Source organism: Megalops cyprinoides, chromosome 2 (assembly GCF_013368585.1).
Source record: "Megalops cyprinoides isolate fMegCyp1 chromosome 2, fMegCyp1.pri, whole genome shotgun sequence".
NCBI lineage: Eukaryota > Metazoa > Chordata > Actinopteri > Elopiformes > Megalopidae > Megalops > Megalops cyprinoides.
Window position 1 is genome coordinate 9,419,278 of NC_050584.1, and position 20,522 is coordinate 9,439,799.

Sequence of the window (20,522 nt, forward strand, 5' to 3'; positions counted from 1 at the left end):
ATCCATGAGGTGTATTACAGCATCAGACACAAGACAGGGCTGAAAAATAATCTTCCACATACAGTGCTGGAACTGTGGACAAAAAAAAAAAAACTTTCTGTGGGGCGTCCCTTCAGATGTTCTCTCATGGTCTTCTTCCTGGTTTAAAACTGCTCCAACATAAACACCTCAGCACCTCCATCTGCACCCCACCGAATCCCCTCTGTACAGATGGCACAAGCAGCCAAAAGGGTGCTGTAGTCAGGACACCCGCCCAAAGGCATGACAGAGGGACACATGGGAGAGAACAGCCACCATGGAAAGCCCCAAAATTGCCCCCTGTGTTACCAACGAGCCTGTGAAAGGTCCAGTGCTCAAAGCCCCTGGTGGCACTGGAGGGACAACACAGGGCAAGGAAACTGGCATGTTAGCAACACATACCGCTGCCTCCTCTTCATAAGACATTAAGGACTTATAAGAGTTGTCCATGAATCAGACACAGACTGTGCAGGAATGAACAATAGTTAGTCCAAAGTCAGGTCAAATGAGGAACACAAATAGGAATAGGTTGTTTACCAATCTGCAATTTCAAAATAACCAAATTGCACAAGCATCTGTTTAGGTTCACACATTTTTTATGAATAGTTACCTCACAAATACTGAACTGTGTGATGATGTGTATCCTTGTAAACTGCTATATGATGTTGAGTTCAAAATCCATTTTTATTATTAATTTCGGCAGTTGACGCAAGGACTGAATGTGTTCATGTAAGAACAAGCCAGTAAGATGGCATGACTCCAGAAGCAACCTCATGTGCAAAGCCTACAAACATGGAAAGTTCAACTCAAACTATAAAAATATTACAAGACTATGATAAACTATTAAAAATATGTAATAAATATGATGTACAGCATTTTGCGGCAACCTGGATTTTAAAATCTGCTATATTAAATACATTTTGTTCATGTTTTGTAGTTGTCACTTATTTTAGACACACAACTGAATAATTGTTTACATGTGGGAAAATGTATAAATGTTTATATTGCTCAAAATTAAATTAATCCAAAGACAGGATTACAGTCATTGCAACATATTATTAAAACTGAAGCCATAACCTTTTCATGTTTACTCTAAGGCTGAGTTATGTGAATCATTAAAGTTTCTTACTTTTTCAGCGTCAACCAACAGTCAACCACATTGGCTAGGTAGTCATTATTACACTGGAATAGATACAGAACCTTTCTTAACTACACCGACTTTCCCATAGCACACTTGTGCACAGTCTAGTTACAAAGGGAGTTTCGCAGACATTGATCTTAGCAAACTACATCAATCATTCATAGCGGGCTTCAAGAATTAACCACATTGCTCATAAATATTTTCTGATTTACACACTATTTGTCTTTCCAGTATTTCATGTTTTTCCAATGTGGACTGGACAAATTACATGCTTAGTTGAATCAGTATGCTTTATTAACAATGATCTTTTAGCAAAAAATGCTTTCTAAAGAGTACTTTCTGGTTCTCATGGCATATCAGGATATGAGGTCCTTAATGAACAATCAGAACAACTCTTGAACTGAATGACTCAAATGCTGAAAGCCTTTTGTCAATTGGTATTCAGAATTTCTCTGCAATTATAACATCCTGAAAATGAAGTGAGCATAATTTCAATTTCATAATTGCCACCTCACAACAATTAGCACCATTCATAACTACAAAAACAGTGTATTCACACATTTTTATACTTGTCAATTTATTTAGCAGTTATTAAACCAAAATATACTACATATAGTTAATCAACACAGGGAGCATAAATAATACAGGGGTTGTGGATATGGCAGCTTTACATATTCCCTATAGATCTTTGCTTCATATACAGCTTGTACAACAACTAGACTTAAAGTTTCCTTTAAAATTTTAATTTTGGACTAAACCCAAATGAAAATTCTTTTAGGCTGAAATATAATACATTTGCTATAACACTGTGCAATTCCCATTGTCATTTTATACATTTCAGTTTGCAGAGCAGTTGGTGTTGCATAAAGAAAACTGACTTTGCTCCTGTTCAGCCAATACCCTACATTCCTTCACAAAGCATTCATGGCAGACAAAAATGATTTCTATGAGTAGTGACAGCTTTTCAGCAGGCAGTCATGGGTAATACCAAAAAATTGGTGTAGTGTCACTTCTAGGTACAATGGCCCCTCTTATGAACTTCAGTTGATTCTTTTCAAGACTGGAAAAAAGATTCTTCAACCTACGCTATCTCTTCACTCTCTTAAAAAAGCATTCTTTCAATGAACAATGAAAATATGCTGTGAAAAAAAAAACTTTCAAAATAAAGCAACTTGCTTCAAGTTGCCTAAAAATACATACAGGTTATTTACAAAAAACGATACCTCTCTCCAAGCTAAAAAGACCAAACCCCACCCAGCCTTCACCTGAATCATTAAGTAATGAACCCGATTGCCAATAAAGCGACACGAGCCAGGTGATTACCCATCACTCCTTTACATTTGACCAAACACTTGATTGTTTTGTATTGTTGCCTGAATGTCCACTTAATCGTCATTGTAAGCCTCACAAAAATGGAAAGACAAAACAGTGTTGTGTGTTGGAAACCGGAACGTTTCTGGAATGTAAATGGAAAACAAAAAAACAGGAAAGCGTGCAGTTTACCCTTCACGTCACAAAATGAACAACAATGTGTACAACTTCTTTCGAGATGGGCATGACCCCTCAGAACGAGAGTAATAATAAAATCTTAATTACAAAAAAAAGAAGAGTAAGCAAAGGAAAAACAGATCTGTAAAAATTAAAATGCCCTGGATATTACATCAGTTTAAATCCATTCACTGTACACGGCACAATGCGCCCCCCGTATCCGAACGTGCTCTCTTCTCATTCTACCACGTGGCTGTTTTGGAGAACAGTGATTTTTCTATAAAGCTCGAACGTTACAGAATGTACCGACTCCTCTGGAGAGTAATAACGTGTCGTGGGCCTGGTCGATGAGAGGAACATCTAACACAGGGTCGAGTGGGGCTTCTAGAGTACTACTCATGGAACCGGTACGATGAGTGTGAAGTCCAGGCTGGCGGCGGGGGGGGGAGGGGGGGGAAGGCAACTGGCAGACAGCGAGACTCCCGAGCCTTTGGCTCACGTCGACTTCTGTCGGTAGTGGAGGGTGAGGTCTCCGCCGCTCTTCCAGATAAAATGCTTAACTGTTCTCAGGTCCATGTTGGGATCCAAAACCTACGAGGAAGACATTCCTGTAACTGGGATCTTGCCACAGTGAAAGAATGAACGAAACAATGAAACAGTGGGTGGGAGTTTGGGCGAGGTGTATGCCTTGGAGTCGAGACCCACCTGGTCCTGGCACAGAAGCTCGATCTTCTCTTCAGCCAGCACGGCCATGTCTTCCTCCTTCTCCTGCTCGCCTGGCTTTTCGTTGTTGGAGGAGCTGGTGGTCTGCGACTCGTTGTCCAGGTTGATGATCTTCTCGTAGACGTGCTCCATCACCTTCCGCACTTGCAGCATGTCACTGGCTGAGAGGCGATCCCTATAAAAAATAACGGTAAATAGAAAATCATAACAGAGTTTCTTGGAATCCATTTAGCTGGTTTTAAATTGTGAACCACAGCAGAACATGACAAGAGGATTGCTGTATAAAAACTAGACTAGAGAGAACCACAGACACCTGATAAATTTTACTTATTACAATTTTTTTATATCAATGAAATAAACCTGTGTGTACTGTTCTAAGTAAATCTAAGTTTCCTGTTATTAATAGGCTTCATCACTTCAGTGTTGCCTGACGAAAACAGCCAACATTACCCGAGATTAAACATTTGGAAAAACAGGAAAACCTACTTCTTTAATGTTTTTGCCCCTGAAGAAGAGTGAGGCTGGAGGTAGAATGGGATTTTGTTGAATTTAGGCATGTTTTTCTGAAAGAAAGAAAGGAGAAAAACAGGCAATGATCATAATGTAAAATCAATGATGACTGAAAATGGTATTCTCTTTCTTAAATGAAATTTACTCACACAACTAAGCAACCAAACAATCAAAAAGGCCATTTAATTAAAACTGCTTGTAACAGTATACATAAGCCTAACCTAAGCCCAGATATTTAGCACCAGGAAGCTAGGCAGCTTACATCCACAGTGATGTCGATCACCCATTGCGGAACAGTCTCATTTAGCAACATGGACTCTGTCTCACCGCCCGAGTCCCGACACAGCAACCTGCGGAAGAAGCGACAGAGCGTGAGACAGGTAGCAGGCTGCAACAGGAAAATCGAAGACCAGCATTACATTTCACACTTTAAGAAGAAACTGCCGTCTATGTTTCTGTGAGTAGAGGAGGCAAGCGGAAGTTAAGTACCTAAAAAGAGTCCTCCCTCCTGCCTCTCCGAAGATGACCGGAGTGTGTGGTGGCACCTGGAAATAGCCGTTTCCTTTCTGTATCCTGTTCTCCTGCTCCCCATTGACTGAGATGATAGGCAACACTGACAATGAACACCATAACGTCTGGGCAGTATATGCACATTTACTTAAACACAATGCCCAAGCTTTATAGCTAACCCAACCATGATTGCAAAGGGATCATTACAAGGGATAATGGCAAATACAAGCTTGTTCTCCACTGAGTTTGGATATGGGCTACTCAGGCATAATTGCCTACCATGGTTAATCTCATTCTCCTCTTCATCCATTGGGTTAATGTGTGTTCTGGGCCAGTACTCCAGCAGAGCCTGGAGCAGCAGCCCACCCAGATTCACTGCCAAGGGAGAAGTAAATAAATGGAAACAAAGCAACTCCAACTTTGGTAACACTGTACCCCCACACTGCAGTAACTCCTAGTTTCATGTGAAATGAAATCAACATTGCATGCAGGTATTACATAAAGTGCGTTTTTTGCCCAACACCTAATTATTAATGGTTAGGCATAGTTGCTCTTTTCCCAACATGAAAACACATTTATTTCCAATTACAGTTTTAATATACAAGTCTTCTTGGTTTGCTGCAAAGACATACCGTATATTATTCAAATAACATTCACACTGAATGAACTTTCAAAGACTGATTTGATAAACCATTCAAAGTTGACCTAGAAAATGTCGCTGCTATTCTTCCATCAGATGCATTCTGTTAATACAGTAAGCAGAAATTCAGATGGATCTTACACTTTGGGTCAGACCCATCTGGACTGGTGAAACCAGCATCCTTGGCTGAGACCCAGGCAGCAAAACAGTCACTCTCATCTAAAGTGATTGTCAGCATCTAAAAACCACAGCAAAACAAACAGAAACACACAAAAACGTTTCAGAGCCTTAGTTTCAGGGCATATGATAATTTTGCAATTATTCCACCAAATCTAAAATTTCATCCTACTTTCATAACACTTTCTAAGCCTTCTTAAAAAATCTTCCCCACCTCACCTGATATGACAACAATTACAGATAACAGAAAAAGCCCATGACATAATAACACATCCAAACACATATTGCTGATGGGGGATGATATACCTCTAATAGGGCAAAAAAATTAATGCAGACAGGCAAGATCTTTGAAGATTGCACCTGAGATTATGTTACCCTGGGTACAGTCTGCATCAAAGAAATCGCTTGGTACTGATATGAACAGCTTGTCCATATTGACATTTTTATGACATGGAACATTCAATTTCACATGTACATGCTGGATTTATAAAACAAGCTACAAATACTTAAAACTCAATCAAACAGAGAACCTTGACCTGGGTGCAACAAAGCATGTTACATACGGTGTAATTGTTAATGAAAGGCCCACTCACTTTACATGGGGATTTGAAAAAAATGTCACAGGGACTCCAAGTTCAATTTCACAGAGCTTATGGACCTTATGAATAGACTAATTTTCATACAGTGTGATGTGGGTCACCGCATTTCATATGGAATCAGAATTCACGGTCTGCCTTCAGATTCATTAAGACAACCAAGACCAACACAAACCGTGTAATCACACCCATATGCATTTTCAGTGGGAGCTTTGCATCAGTTACAGAACATACCCCTGTTTTCAGATCTACCGAGAACCAGTTTGGCACGTACACCATCTTGAACCGCTTTTTAATTTCTTCATCAAACTCCACCTTTCCCAGATCTTCAACTTTACATGCCTGGAGAAAGTCAAATGTGTTAAGTCAGAAAGCATGTTAACCAAAGAGCAAATCCAAAAAAAAAAAAAAGGCAGAGGACAAAGGACAAGAGCACGCACCTTTAGAACATCCCAGTATGCCACATTGTTGTTCGTGTCTTTGGTAAGTATGTGCCTTTTGTCGTTCAGTATGTGGCACTGGATTATGCTGGCTCCCCCTACAGGAGAAATATATGCAAAACAGTCAGCAGGTGCAGAGAGGGGGATGTGGCTGACCATACACGAACCTCTTCAAATGTTTCCCTGGGCTTTCATGTGACACTAAATAGAATTAGGATGATTAAAGAAAAGCTTTAATCTTCACTCTCTAGCCATTTGCAATATGGATGAACTGCTAATTTAGTCATTTGTCTTAGCTTCATCAATTTACAAACAAATAAAAGAGAATCAAGGGGACTACATTCTGTGGTAGATTTGACATGAATATTCAAAGTGGAAACATTTTCATCAATGTTAATCTGATTATTTCTATTTATGACTAACACCCCATGCTTACTAAATAAGAACACATTTCATGCTCAGCACTCCTTGATTTAAAGGGATATGGTACAGAAAACAACACTGAAATAAAGTAACAGCTTATATTGCTTACATCAGTTTAATGTTAAATTAATGTTAAATGTAAAATGTCAAGTCAATGACCATAAAGAATCTAAGTGACCCACTCTTTACAATTCAAAAGCCATGTCTATCCACAAAGGAATGTACATACTGTATATAATGTGTGAATTCATTTCATGACAAGATTTCTCAACACAAAACGTGTTTATCGCTATGGAACAACTACTGTGCGTTATTCTTCCAAAAAAAAAAAAAAACCAAAATAGAAGCAAATGTTCATGTACTGAACACATATGCCTTTGCATCGAAATTAGTGTGAGAGCTAGACAGCTTGGCCAGCTGTACTGCAATGTCCCAAGGGAATTAATGACTTTTCTCAACCGGAGTTAGCAGAGGGGTTGGGTGAACTTTGCAAGTCTATCAGAAAGGTTTTGTCTATTCATATCCTTTTTGATCCTCACACACGCTGCAGTTTCTCTCGGGCTGGCTGAAATGTGCTATTTTAGTAGCAACTATTTCTCGCTAAATTTCATTAAAAAACTGAGCACATATTTGGTTCTGGGGTTTTCGTAGTTGATATTCCCCTGGTGGAGGAACACAGAGATCCTCAATCTTTTTAACACTTTCGGAGTCCTCTATGAAGAGGATTTTATGCATTTTGCGAGAGGGAGAAAAGCACAGGTTAAGCTTTCTTAGCACACAGGCACCCTGCTGAGGCACAACACACCTACACGATGCAGTGAAATTACTGCTGCCTCATCACAGCAATGAGAAGGCAACCCATTCATAATGAGAGGCAGCAGCCCCCCATATTTTACAGCAGCCTGTTTATGCAGTAATGTCCCACGGCTGCCTCTTGTCCCTCCACCCCTTCCTAAAGCAGAGGCCACGCTAAAGAGTGGGGTCATGCATCGTTAATGAGCATCCGAAAAACCTTCAGCATGCTCGTCCCTCACGGAGCGGCCGGCTAATGGGATCTGACGTTCAATTGGAGCGTTCCCCGGTAAGAGGGGAAAAAAAAAGCTACAGACGCAACGCTTCCCTCCGATCAAAGCCAATTACAGGCCGTTTACCTTTGATGACTTGTTCAGGTTGCGTGCACAGAGGTGTCAGGGGAGTGCTGCAGTCGTTGTCGTAATCGCCAGATGTTCGGAAATTGTGGATGCCCTTTAGAGACTGTGAAAAAGCACAATGGGAGGACTACACGTGAAGCCAGAGTTACAAGCGACATCCCAAAATCGCACAGCAGCAACAGCAGGAATAATATTTCACAGGAAAGTCCACATCTGATCACACAAGTCAAACAGATGATGTAATCAGTTCCATTATTTTTGTATGTTCTTGGAAATAAGTACACCGCAAAGATAGTTCTCCTTTGGTATCAGTAGAGAGAAGCGGGACGGGAAACGTCCACCTCGTAAAAATAACGACTAATTATACATAGCAATAATGAACACCAATCATCGTCATAATGACGATAATAATACAACCCTTGGCGGGGCTGTTAGGGATGAGTCATGCTCCAGATCACTCAAAACTCATCTGAGGCCGGCTGAGTCCCAGGAGCCACCTGAGAAGAGACAGGCCCATCGCAGCCCCTCCTGCGGCAGCGCTCTCTCACTCGTCAGCGCTCTAAGCGGTCCCGGCAGGTGGCGGCTCCGCTCACATCACCGCGCTGACGGGTGCGGGCGGCGGCTGTGCTTACCCATTTGTTCACGGAGGACTTGGTGGTGGAGACCCAGATGGCCGGAGGGGGGTCGGCCGACCTGTCCAGTTCCATCTGAGTCGGGGGGGAGACACGGAGGGACGAGACGGTGACATGATTACACGCGCGCTGCGTGCGATGAGCAGAAATGATGTGCGGGCATGCCTACGACGCAGACGCTTGAAAGCACTGAATAAAATTTAGGCATGTGCCCGCACCCGTTCCTTAATCGTCTGGCGCGTACAGAGACACCAGTGTGACCCCTGCTGAATTGTCTATGGCTACTGTCTGGAATTTTCGCGACCACGTGTTGCGTGAAAGTTGCCAGAACAGCGTTTATCGCAGAGACAACAGCAAACAAACGATAAAATAAGCATATTCCTTGTGGTGACAAATATAACTGTGTTGCAGCGTTGATAGTATCTAGCCAACTCATTCAGCACTTCTCTTAATAAAATGTGTGTGTATGTGCATGTGCCCGCTTCTGTACTTAGAATAATCTGATGGCTAGGTAGCTAGTTATTAGAACATTTGTTGGAGCCAATCAGCTGACTACAGTTTGTTGTCAAGGTTTACTGCTAGCAAGTTTAACATTTCTTATCAGTAATGACCAATCATTCTCTTTGCTGACAAGAGTGTTTTTAACTAAGTTAGCAAGAGAGCGATAAATAAGAGCAAGTCTCTGATAGGAAAACAGATAGCCAGAAGTAGTTCAGAGAAGTAGTTGTTTGAGAATAAGATGGACACAGCTTGCTAAAGAAGACATTCTTCAAATGATTTGTTTAAAAATATGCATTAAAGGGTTAAACCCACTGGCATCTTATAAAGTTTTTTTGAAGTCAGTTCTCAATGACCTGTCAAATCTGTGTGGATGTGGGGGTGGTCAGACACGGGCCTGCAAGCTACAACTTTTGGTGCATACAAATAAATGAATGAATAATCACCTCCCGCCCATGACTTGACCCAGAAACTAGCAAATGGGCAGTGCAGTCCCGGCTTACAGGCTGCCGGCGCTCACCTTGAGAACGGGGGCTTTCTCCTCGCAGATGAGCACGCGGATGTCGGGGTTGCGCAGGTCTGTGCAGTAGATCTTTCTGTCCCGCCCCCCGGAGTAGACGTGCGTGAAGGCCTCGTTGACCTGCAGGGCCCACACGCCCTCGTCGTGGACCCTGTAGGTGGCGATGCACCTCTGCTGGCCCAGGGACCACAGCCGGATTGTGCCATCTGAGCTGCCGGACAGACACTGCGGCACAGGGAACAGCACCGACTGCGGCCTCAGCAAGCAATAACAAGCACTGAAATCAAAGCAGATTTTTACACGACGGAGATCTCCCGACATAATTCAGAATTTTGACAGTCCAAGAAGTGACGTCAGAAATCCAGATTTAAAAAAAATCTGACAGATCCGTGTTGTATTTCCGTCACGGCTCCGATGATTAGCTAAACAACTACGGCCTTCCGGCAGGCGGTCTACCACCTTTGCAAGGTACTCATGGGAAAAAGAAAAAGTGTAGTTTGGTTTTGATATGCTATCACCTTAAGGTAAACAGTTATAACTGGTTTGATCCCTGACCTTTCCTTAATTCTCATACAGACATACTGGTAATGTAAAAAAATGTAAATAGTGAATATATTTTGTCGTCTGTGTCAGCAACTCCCTAAAAGATGACAGCCTATAAAACTGAAATCATTATGGCCTTGCTTTGTTTGAGTTGACAAAATTGCTGATTCCTGCATACATGCAATAATAATCCAAAACATATGAATATACACATATGAACAGAGTCCTACTAACTCTTAGACAAGTAGGTGTGCACAACCATCAACATATGCCTCCTAACTGCCTTGGAAACTGGACCTTCCAGTTTAGTTTGGTTAATCACTAAAGTCAATACACAAGTCATGTCTGCCTTCAGTATCAAAGAACATGGACTGATTTGTCCTGGAATACCACAACAAGTATCGACAACAAGGAATCCTTTCAACAAACACTCATTGCAACATTTAATTGTCCACTTCAAATAAACAGCAGCTGACAGCTTAGCTATTAGTGCACGGTAGCTTAGTGAAACTATGTCTATATTTTTCATGAGTTATTTTTCTCATCTCAGCACAAAAATAATGACTTAATATGCCTTAATATGGCTCAATATGCCATCGGAAATACATCTGAAGTCAGATAACATGATGAATGCAACATGATGGGGATTCTCAGATGTCTCTTGAAACTACACAGTGCAAGTGTCCTTTCCCAGTCAGCCTTACCTGTGTACCATCCCTATTCAACAATAATGATTTCACATTGTCTGTGTGTCCTTTCAACTTCATTAGCTTTGCACAGGTTCGCGGGTCCCAGACTCTCAGCACCTATCACAGAACAGACACCGACTGAGAAATGTAGGGAAAGACAAAATCTGAGAAAATCTGAGACTTCAGTTAAGCCCTTGGTTTGCCACAAGAGAGTAACCAATGACTTTGTATCCACTCAAGACTCCTAATGGCCTTAAATTGTATAGATGAAATTGTATACAGATTTTAAACTGGAATAAACTGCATCTTATTGTGTCTGTGGACTTCAAACAGCCTTCCTACATAAGGATGCAGGTCATTAATGCCTTTTTCCTGAATTTCCCTGCCCCATCCTCACTGAGTAGAGGTGGTAGGTTCAGGATGAAACAGGAAGAGGAAACTGAGGATGGAGGAGCAAAAAAAAAAAAAAAAAATCCCTGAAACGATCAAAAAGGATAGCAAGGCAACCTGACACAACATACCTCTGACGATAACTTAAGGCACAACTGAATATTACAAAATTGCATCAGATAATGCAAAGACTACGGACAACTCAGTCAGACACAGGAATACCACTGTCAAACTCATTTTTCTGTTACTCCAGAAAAAGGAATTGCCACTTCCATCTCCAATACACAAGATTGTCCAATGCAATATTACTTCATCATGATCGCTATTTAAGGTGCTGTATGACGTCACATGCTAAGCGATATTTATTACTGCCATACACCACATCAGCTAGAATAAAATATTAACCCAACCCCCTTTAAAATAACAGTGGAATGGAAATAGTTTGTGTTTAGTTATACCACACCAATGGGGGCACAGCTAACACATGGGAGGAATTCAGTTGCGAGAGCATCATGTTGCAAAGCTTCTCGCAACGTTTAAAAGGGTCTACACTGTACAATAAAAAAAAACTAAACTGTACGTGTCTTCGGAATTATGGAACATATATTTTAGCTCTTCAATATTTCAGCCTCCATAGAGCTTTAGGCTAATGGAAGTCAAAACATCCTCAGCAGCCAGTTCACAGATTTTAAAGTGGAAACCAACCTTTTCAGTGGACCCAGACACAATGACGGTTCCCATTTGATTCATGGACAGGCTGTAGATGGAATCCTTGTTCCCACTCAGCGAGGAGGCTGTGCGTACAGCGTACAACAATGCAACGATCAGTTACAGAACTGCGCTCTCAGAACAGGACTAAAGGCCCAATATTGTTCTGCATCGGAGTCCTTCACAATGCACTACATTCATTCCCCATCTATCTGTAGGAAGAGCTCAGGGCTTTGATGTCCTTGATACATTCGGAATTAACATATCAATAGGTATTTGTTTCTGTGGGCCACAAAATGCACAAAAGAATAAAATGTCAGCATAACCCTAGCTTTTGATCATTTAGTGCAACATCGTGAACAAAGTACGAACATAAATGCATTCAGAATGATACTACCCATCTTTTATATTTGTTCAGACCTTCTACAGAAATTGTATTCATTTCTAGAAATTTCACTTAATGAATGCCTGATTTTAACATACTGAAGATGAAGTAGGACCAAACCAAATTATAAAAGGGGTTGTTCATTATGAACCCCCAGAATCTTGCATTTTTCCTACTAAGACATGCTGCCAGGCTTAATCTAAACACATATTCTTGACAGCTTTATATATATATATATATACAGTATATATATACACATATATATATATATAGTGACTATCACACTCGGCGATAGTTCTAAAGTGCAGGAAGGACAGGACTTTACTCACTGGTGACAGTATTGTTTGAGGCTGTCAGTGCCGTAAGTGTATTTACATCCCACAGGAAGATCTGTCGGTCAAGACCCGCCGATGCTACCAGCTCCTTGTCTTTTGCATATGCTAAGGCTTTGACATAGTCCTGTGCAGCAAAATACATCAATTAATGCCATCATTCACAATGTGCCAATGTGGTAAGTGCTCTTAATAATTCTAATTGTGTGTGTCTGTGTGTTAACCTTCATCAAAGGTATACAATATACGCGGGGAAGCATGGTTATTTGGTTAACCTATACAGTTACCTTGTGTGTTCGCAACGTCGACATGCAAAATCCCTTATGTGCATTCCAGACTTTCACAGTGGTGTCAGATGAAGCAGATATCACTATAATACAGGAAAAAAACACCATGACCATGGATGCATATTCTGCACAGGAGCAAATCTGTCATGAACTATTCATTTACCCCAGAAAATGAATTGGCCACCTGTCTAGGTTTCAGAGCTGTTATAACGCACTCTTTCCTCATGCACTCACAGGTCTTTCCGTTGCAACAGAGGACAATATCGTTGACCCAGTCTGTGTGATGCTCCATCGATGCTATGTATGGGTCTTGCTGCAATAGATAAAGACCATGTTGCCAGGCATATTCAGTAACTAACTTAGTTACTTAAGAGGGCCTTTCTGTTTTGCCTCAAAATTAATCGCTACACCACAAAAAATTACGTGACCAGCTGTTTAATATTTCTTCCTAATTTTGTGATTAACTCATACATGTACAACAAAGTATTAAGCGTTATACACCACTGTAATATCCACATCTCTAACAATTTATCAGCTTTGAGTCACCAGTGTTATCCGAGATTCATGGATGTAACAATAACATTGCGTCACACTGAGGAAGTTTAAAATAAATCACATATTACCTTGTGTTGGTTGACACTCCATATCCTGATGATGGAGTCCCTTCCAGCAGTGAAGAGCCGGTTCAAGGCTGGGTCCAACTGTAGTGCATTCACCCCATTGCGATTGTACTTCTCAACCTCATCTCTTATGACATATGACACCTAGAGGCAAAGAATTATAACACTTGTATGCACTGAGAAGCACTACCTAAACACAGATTTTCTTTGTCTGCTGAGAGTGGCCTTGCCAGTATAATGGAGCTTTTGAACAATAACCTTTGAGCAGAGTATGGAGCAGCAGTATTTATTTAGAGAGAAATAACTCACCTTTGCAGCACATCAGTCACACACATAATTGTTCAGCTCTGAACAAGGCAGTCATGCTTGACATGCACAAACGTATAATAATATGTCTTCTTCCGTGTTTGACTACATAACAAAACATTACATTACATGCATTTGGCAGATACTCTTATCCAGAGCAAATTCCAGCACAAAAAAACATAAGTATATCCAAATCAAACATCCACCCGTGGGAACAAACAAACATTTCCCTGTGGAAACATCACAGGAAATGTGTGCCAACAGTCTGTATCCCTCTAAGAAAATGGGAATCTCCATCTCAAAGTCTCAATAAATTAAATACAGCATTGCTTTGATGGAAACCTGAATAACCTGTTGCTCTAGGTTTAGATCACTGCTGGTAGAAAGGCATCTCTGAACTCCTCAGTTTTGTGTGACAAGAAGCCTCATTTATCAACAGTGCGCTCGTGTGTGTGTGTGTGTGTGTGTGTGTGTGTGTGTGTGTGTGTGTGTGTGTGTGTGTGTGTGTGTGTGTGTGCGATTTTATATATGATATACATAAAATGTGTGTGTGTGTGTATGTGTAGGATCATTTTTAGACATTCTACGTAGTTTATCAATAAATGAGGTATGTGATACAACTTCCCCTTTCCATTCAATTTTCAGATCACCCTTCTGAACATTTCTCTCCGAGTAACCTTCCCTCAGCAGAGGAGTGTGACTTTTAATCATTTAGGAAAATTACATGTGGGAAAGTCAGCGGACTGCATCTGCAGAGAATATTTAAAACACAGCATGAAACAAAATGTAAATGAAATGAAGTAACATATCAACTTGGCAATAATTTAGGTACGCAGGAACATGGCAAAAACATTTCTGAATTACAACATGCACTGTACCTGTCAGTCTGCTGCAGCAAAATGAAATGTGTCAATTTTGACAAATTAAATAAATAGCATGCATTCTAGCTTAAAAAAATGATCTGTTTTCTATCAATATAGAACTTTGGTGGGACCAAAGTTACTGCAAATGATGTGAAATACATGACACAAATTACAAGTGAAATTGTGTACACATACACATTCAAGTCTGTGAAAGAATTTACAAGAGCCTTCATAGTTAAATTCTTGGCTGTGAATCCATCCAAGCTCAGTTTTAATGTCACATACAGATGCATCACTCACAGCAATGCAAATTTTCTGCTAAGTAGCATATTTTTTTCCATTGACATACCAAGGAGAGATCCAAACATTTTTCTTTTTAGCTAATTCTGTGATACTTGAACCTCAGTATCAGAATGCTTTCTCTTTTCCATTGCATCTATGAGAACAGTGCACCATGAACTAGATCTAGAATTTCCACCCATTCTTAAAACTACCCTTTTTTGGGCAAAGTCAATCACTTGCACAGAGGAGATAATTTAGAAGCTAACAAAAGCAGTGACCAGTTTGGAAAGTACAACTGCATCATGAATCAGCATTGCACTGCAGTGTTGCAAAACAGAAAAATGGAGATGAGTCATAAAATTAGTACATTTAACTGTGTACTAAATGTTCTAAGCATCACCCCCTGATCCTGCAGATAAAGTAACCTATGACTGCAATGGTAAAGACAAGATGGTGTGGATTACGTGAATTAGGTTAAGATTGGTGACTGTTTTTTGATTGTTTACATCTTGAATGACAAAAACAGAACGCAGACTTTTCTGACAGAACGTAGTTTCATTTTTATTTTTGGGTAATTGAATGTTTGAAAGACCTAATGTTCAGGCAATGCCTCATGCCTTTATGAAACCTGTTGTCACAAGTGGACAAATGTCATCATTGTGCCATCTATCAAGAAAACCAATGTGACTGGACATTAAAAATGAGTCATAATAAAGTTGTTTAGTATAGTCAGTGATGTCAACATTAACATTTTTTAATCTTGTTTTGAAAGAGTTTTTGCAACAGACCATTGCGAAGGGCACAGTGACATTTGTGACTAAGAGAGCTGCAACAGCTTGCTTCAAAATTCTGGCAGTTTATACCACCTGGCATTGCTTCCATGAGAATGGAAGTCAAAACAAATAATGGCATTAGCCCAGCATTATGTTGCCACCAATTTTACTGTAGCTTCCCAGTATTTTTACTAGCTGGACAAGCAAGAAAGAAGTTACCTACACATAATGTCAACAACATCTACCAATGTGAGAACATCTTCACACACTGTGCAACGATGGATGATGATCATGTTGTGTACACCATGAACAGTCAATTAGGGAGCTCCATACGGAGCCCCTCAAAGAGCAAAGAGCAACAATGCCTTCGAAGAGGGAGGACCGGCGGCACATAACAAACACTCGAAAAATACGCCGTGTAACACATCTTGCACGCATGACAGCTTGCAGTACCTAGTAGGGATAATAGGCTGATATCGATACTGGCTTCAACAAGCCAACTAGCCACTTAACTATCCAGATCTACATGAAAAATAGCCACAAAAGTTCCATCTCCGGATATTGCCAAACCACACTGTGTATTCATTTTGAACATATGTTTTTGCCATGAAAATTGTACGCGTGGTATTGTCTGCAACGTCGTGTGTAAACTTTGAGAAGCAGATTCCGTTTCAGAATGGGACTCCCGGAGGAAATAAAGGACAAATGTTTTTAAATGAATAACAAAATTGCACTGCAATTTCATACGCACCGGGGAGGCATTCAGCGGTATCTAGCAATTCCCGGCATTGCTTAACGTGAGCTACCTAGCTAAAGTGCTGAGCCAGGTATAAAACGTCAGTGGCACGGTTTAGGTTTCTGAATTATTGCCTAATTAACATGGCATTGAAATTGTAACGGTTCTAGTATCTATGATAACCATCTTACTGATCAGATAAATGCCTAAAAACCTAGCACATTAGCTTGTTAGCTAACTAAGAAAGCCAATGTCTAGCTAGCCTAGCAAGTGTTTCTGGATTACAACAGAACGCGGCTAGCGAACAACCTTTTCAACCCTCTTCGGGTTCCAACATAATATAGCTAGATAACCAGTTAGTCTACATCGGAATGCAACAGTAGAAACGCACACACGTTGTAGTGAAACTGACTGAATGCGAGACCGGCTGTACATGCAACCAAGATCCCACGGTATGGCCATGCAAATCGATTCCCTCACGATCCGTGATATCACCGTACAGTGCACGTTTTATTCAATGGATTAAACGGCGTTATTTCACTGGTCTGTTCAGTGATATCAAAAACAACAGAACTATATGTTGGTAAATACCCAGCTGAGCTATGTATGTTAGCAAGTTATTTTGTTATCTCACTTGATAAATTACAGATCCTGCTCTTGGCTAGCTAAGCTAGCCAGCTAGCTAGGAGGGAGGAGTGACCAGCACTTGCCCTCTTCGCGCCAGCTAAGACATTGCTAGGGTATCCAATGACCCCTTTCAGCTTCTAAAGCAGGAACTACACATATTGACCGAGGCACTGCATAAAACAAGAGGCGTGAAAGTCCGAATGCTCATGGCACATTATTTGCAAAGAATAAGAATTTACCTGTACTTTTCTCCGCCCAGCAGCATTCTGTCTATGATGAGCCGCCATCTTACATGTTGACAGCTTGACGTCACTTCCACCAAGGAACTCAAAGCATGAGTTCCGGAAAGACTGTAGCACTCGCTTATCATTACTTGCGGGAAGAAGTTTTTGTGACAAGCTGTATTTCTGCTGGAAATTGTTTTACAGAATGCCATAGTTCATTTATAAAAAAAAAATGTCTGCTAACATTACATCGCAGAGCAATTTAGCGAGCCATATAATGATAGTTACAGAAGTGACGGAAAGTGAGGAATGGCAATGATTCCAGTCTACATAGGCGCAGTTATCTAGTCAGCTATTCAATTGAGAAATGCATCTCTGTACGAGTTGTTTGTAACCGTGTTAGCGGAAGGGGGGGGGGGGGGGGGGGGTGTTTTCGGGGTTTTAAATTGATCTTTATCAAGCGTTAACCAGGGGCTTGGGTGGGATTTGAACACTTTCGAGGCTATGCTGTATCCTGATTTAGGTAATCACAAATGTAAACAGCAATGGGTAGATAGTGGCAATATTTAAATAAGGATAAACCCACAGCCGACAAATGTAAACCCAAATGTCCCGTAAAAGTAAGCTTGCACAAGCAGTAATGTTTTAGCTAACTTTGCTATGTTCTCATACTGTAACAATAATTTCTAGCTTACTAACTACTAAATGAGTTGCAGCTTTTTGACTTCTATCTCGATATTCCTTGGTATTGGCATTTACTAGCATTTAACTTGTTTTTTCTTAAACCTGGGAGCCAGTTTTGAGTGTCTGAAATGACTGAGATGTATGCATCTTTGGAAGTCACAGGAGGGAGGCTGGCAGGGATTTGTTGGAATTTCACAAACGTCTTAATAAGAAAAGCTGAACAGACTTGGGCATGGCTATTCTAAAATCCTCCTTTTAGCTTTAACAATGCTTTGGGGTCCAGCACAGTGTCTCTTGCGTGCCTGTCCCATACACCACTGTATGTACAGTCCGGGGTAAAACCCCTAGGGTTATCTCGTTTTAGAGAGCTAGGACACTGAATGGGGCCCAGTTCTCCTTTCTTGACCTGCCCACTGAGTGTGGAGTTTTCACCAGCCTTTTCATCAGCCTTTCCTTTAACATCTCTTCCCGAATAAGGTTTCTTCAATAGCATTACATTGCCTAGACTGAAGCTCCTTCTGGTGAAATAGCTGTTTACACAAGCATTAACCAGGTCTTGTCATGAGGTTTTCAAACTTGGCCCCACTTACCATCAGCCATTTGACAGAAGAGGGTAATATGATGAAATAGATAATGGCATTTGACAGGTGAAAACTGAGTTCACAGCCTTACTGTGTTGAATGCCAATTTCTCTGGTGCAGTTTCCTTGTAGGCCTATCCTTCTGTTGGTGAGTTGGTGTGTCTGTCGGAAAAAAAAAATTGCTGATGTTCTTATTTCTCCATTTGTTTAGTGTAATGAAAAAAAGCCCAGAGACAGAAACAATTGACCTATTAATTTTATGATTCATGGCTACGTATAAATCCCTCAAGCACTTGAGCGAGCCCATTGCTGACCTTTTTCCTGACTGATTTAAGAATACCCTTGATTTCAGATATTAATGTACAAATAAAGGGATTGGTAAAAATATTCCTAACAAGCATTTTGGAGAGCACTTTTGCTGAACAGTATTGTAATCCTGACTGAAAGGGCTAAGTCTATTCTAAAGTGCTAAAACTCCAAAAGTGTCAATACATCTGATTCAATGATCAATTCCAACACAGAGAATTAAACTGATTCTTTTTGAATCTAGGACTCTGAGGGAATAATGCTTAGCAGCATATTTATCACGAAAGCCTATCTGACCTAAAATTATTTTGTTCTATAATATGAAAGACAGACCGATGGGACAAATTCAAACCACAGCCATACCATATACACAACTATGTCCCTTAGTTATGTAACAGTGTCTATGTGCTTGACAGTTACAGGCCTCTTGTTCGTCTTCTCTTTCACTGCAAATAATCCTTACATGGTACAAAGGGTAAGCTGCTGGAGGTAGATAAAATAATAGAAACGGCAAATAAATAGGACTCCTATTCTGAAGTAACAAAATTGCAATTAAAGGAGTGTACACATGTTTTGTATTAATAACTATCAGTTCTAAGTACTGTGTTTCTAAAAAAGATGTTTTAAAATCACTACAGTTTACAATTTACAATTTGGTGTTTTGCAGACAATTTTAAACCAAAGCGACTTACAATTAGTGCATCAATGAGGTTTGGCTAACTACCTCAAAAGCAAAAGATCGCAGTAGGAATGCAAATTAATTATTAACAGTACCATGCTCCTGGATATCTTGCAACAATAAAACAGAAATCTGCAAACAAAACCTGCAACATAGAGACAAGGTTAGTACAGATTTTTTTTTTTTTATATACCATACAATATAAAAACATAACAGAAAGGCTACACAATAGGGGACAGGTAGATTCCGAAAAGGTGGGTTTTCAGGCTCCTGTGGAAGATGGCGAGTGATTCCGCAGTTCTGATTGGTGAGGAAGGTCATTCCACCAACCCAGGAACGAGGGCAGAAAAAAGACGCGGCCGAGTGGAATGACTGCCAGGATCCCGAAGTGAGGGGACCGCCAGCTGTCCAGAGGAGGTTGAGCAGAGAGATCTGGTTGGAGTGTATGGAGTGATCAAAGACTGAAGGTAGGACGGGGCAGAGCCTCTTGTGGCCTGGTAAGCCAGCACCAGTGTCTTAAACCGGATGCGGGCTGCTACTGGAAGCCAGTGAAGTGCAGTGAGTAGCAGAGTGACATGAGAGTGTGTCATTTTCTAAACACTCTTGAGAGATCTAAAAGTTTTTGAAAGAGGTCAAATAGTTGGTACTTGAATTGCAGGTGAATTGCAGGTGCATCAGTCGTGGAAACAGAAAAATGATACAAGGTATCAATGGGAACGGTATCGGAAATCGGAAATCATGGCAGTGTATGCCAAACAAGAAAGAAACTGTGTCAGGAAAGAGGAACAGTGGTCACAAATCAAAACTCAACAACTGGCATAGACAGACACTCAACAGGATAATTGCTGAAAAACAAAAAAACAATAGCTTCAAACAATTTCCATAGAACTGAATGTCTTCACAAAGATGATTTTCTTGGTAGGACTGCCATTCAGAAACCGCTTGTAACCAAGGTCAGTGCACAACAATGCATAACTTGGTGTATTGAACACAAAACCTGGACTTCTGAGCAGCGGAAGACAGTAATAAGGTGCATTTTTT

At 40.7% G+C, this 20,522-nt stretch overlaps 1 protein-coding gene across 1 annotated transcript; it reads right to left on the minus strand.

Annotated features, from left to right (window-relative positions):
* Window positions 1–1,799: 1,799 nt before the first annotated feature.
* wdr48a (WD repeat domain 48a) lies at window positions 1,800–17,319 on the minus strand. The gene is made up of 19 exons (XM_036521019.1): window positions 17,248–17,319; window positions 13,425–13,565; window positions 13,036–13,114; window positions 12,802–12,884; window positions 12,512–12,641; window positions 11,795–11,883; window positions 10,715–10,816; window positions 9,468–9,692; window positions 8,450–8,524; window positions 7,818–7,920; window positions 6,244–6,341; window positions 6,038–6,145; window positions 5,172–5,268; window positions 4,670–4,765; window positions 4,370–4,475; window positions 4,143–4,230; window positions 3,857–3,933; window positions 3,353–3,545; window positions 1,800–3,238 (listed from the first exon to the last, which is right to left on the minus strand). Exons 1-19 carry the CDS (start codon window positions 17,293–17,295, stop codon window positions 3,143–3,145), a joined length of 2,034 nt encoding a protein of 677 aa, XP_036376912.1. The 5' UTR covers window positions 17,296–17,319; the 3' UTR covers window positions 1,800–3,142.
* Window positions 17,320–20,522: the final 3,203 nt, after the last annotated feature.

Coding starts and splice junctions, on each gene's coding strand:
- wdr48a (XM_036521019.1), bottom strand. CDS start 17,295: ATGGCGGCTCATCATAGACAGAATGCTGCTGGGCGGAGAAAAGTACAG. Junction 5,269..6,037: donor CGGTAGATCTGAAAACAGGG/GTATGTTCTGTA, acceptor TGTGGTTTTTAG/ATGCTGACAATCACTTTAGA. Junction 4,766..5,171: donor AGATGGGTCTGACCCAAAGT/GTAAGATCCATC, acceptor CTCCCTTGGCAG/TGAATCTGGGTGGGCTGCTG.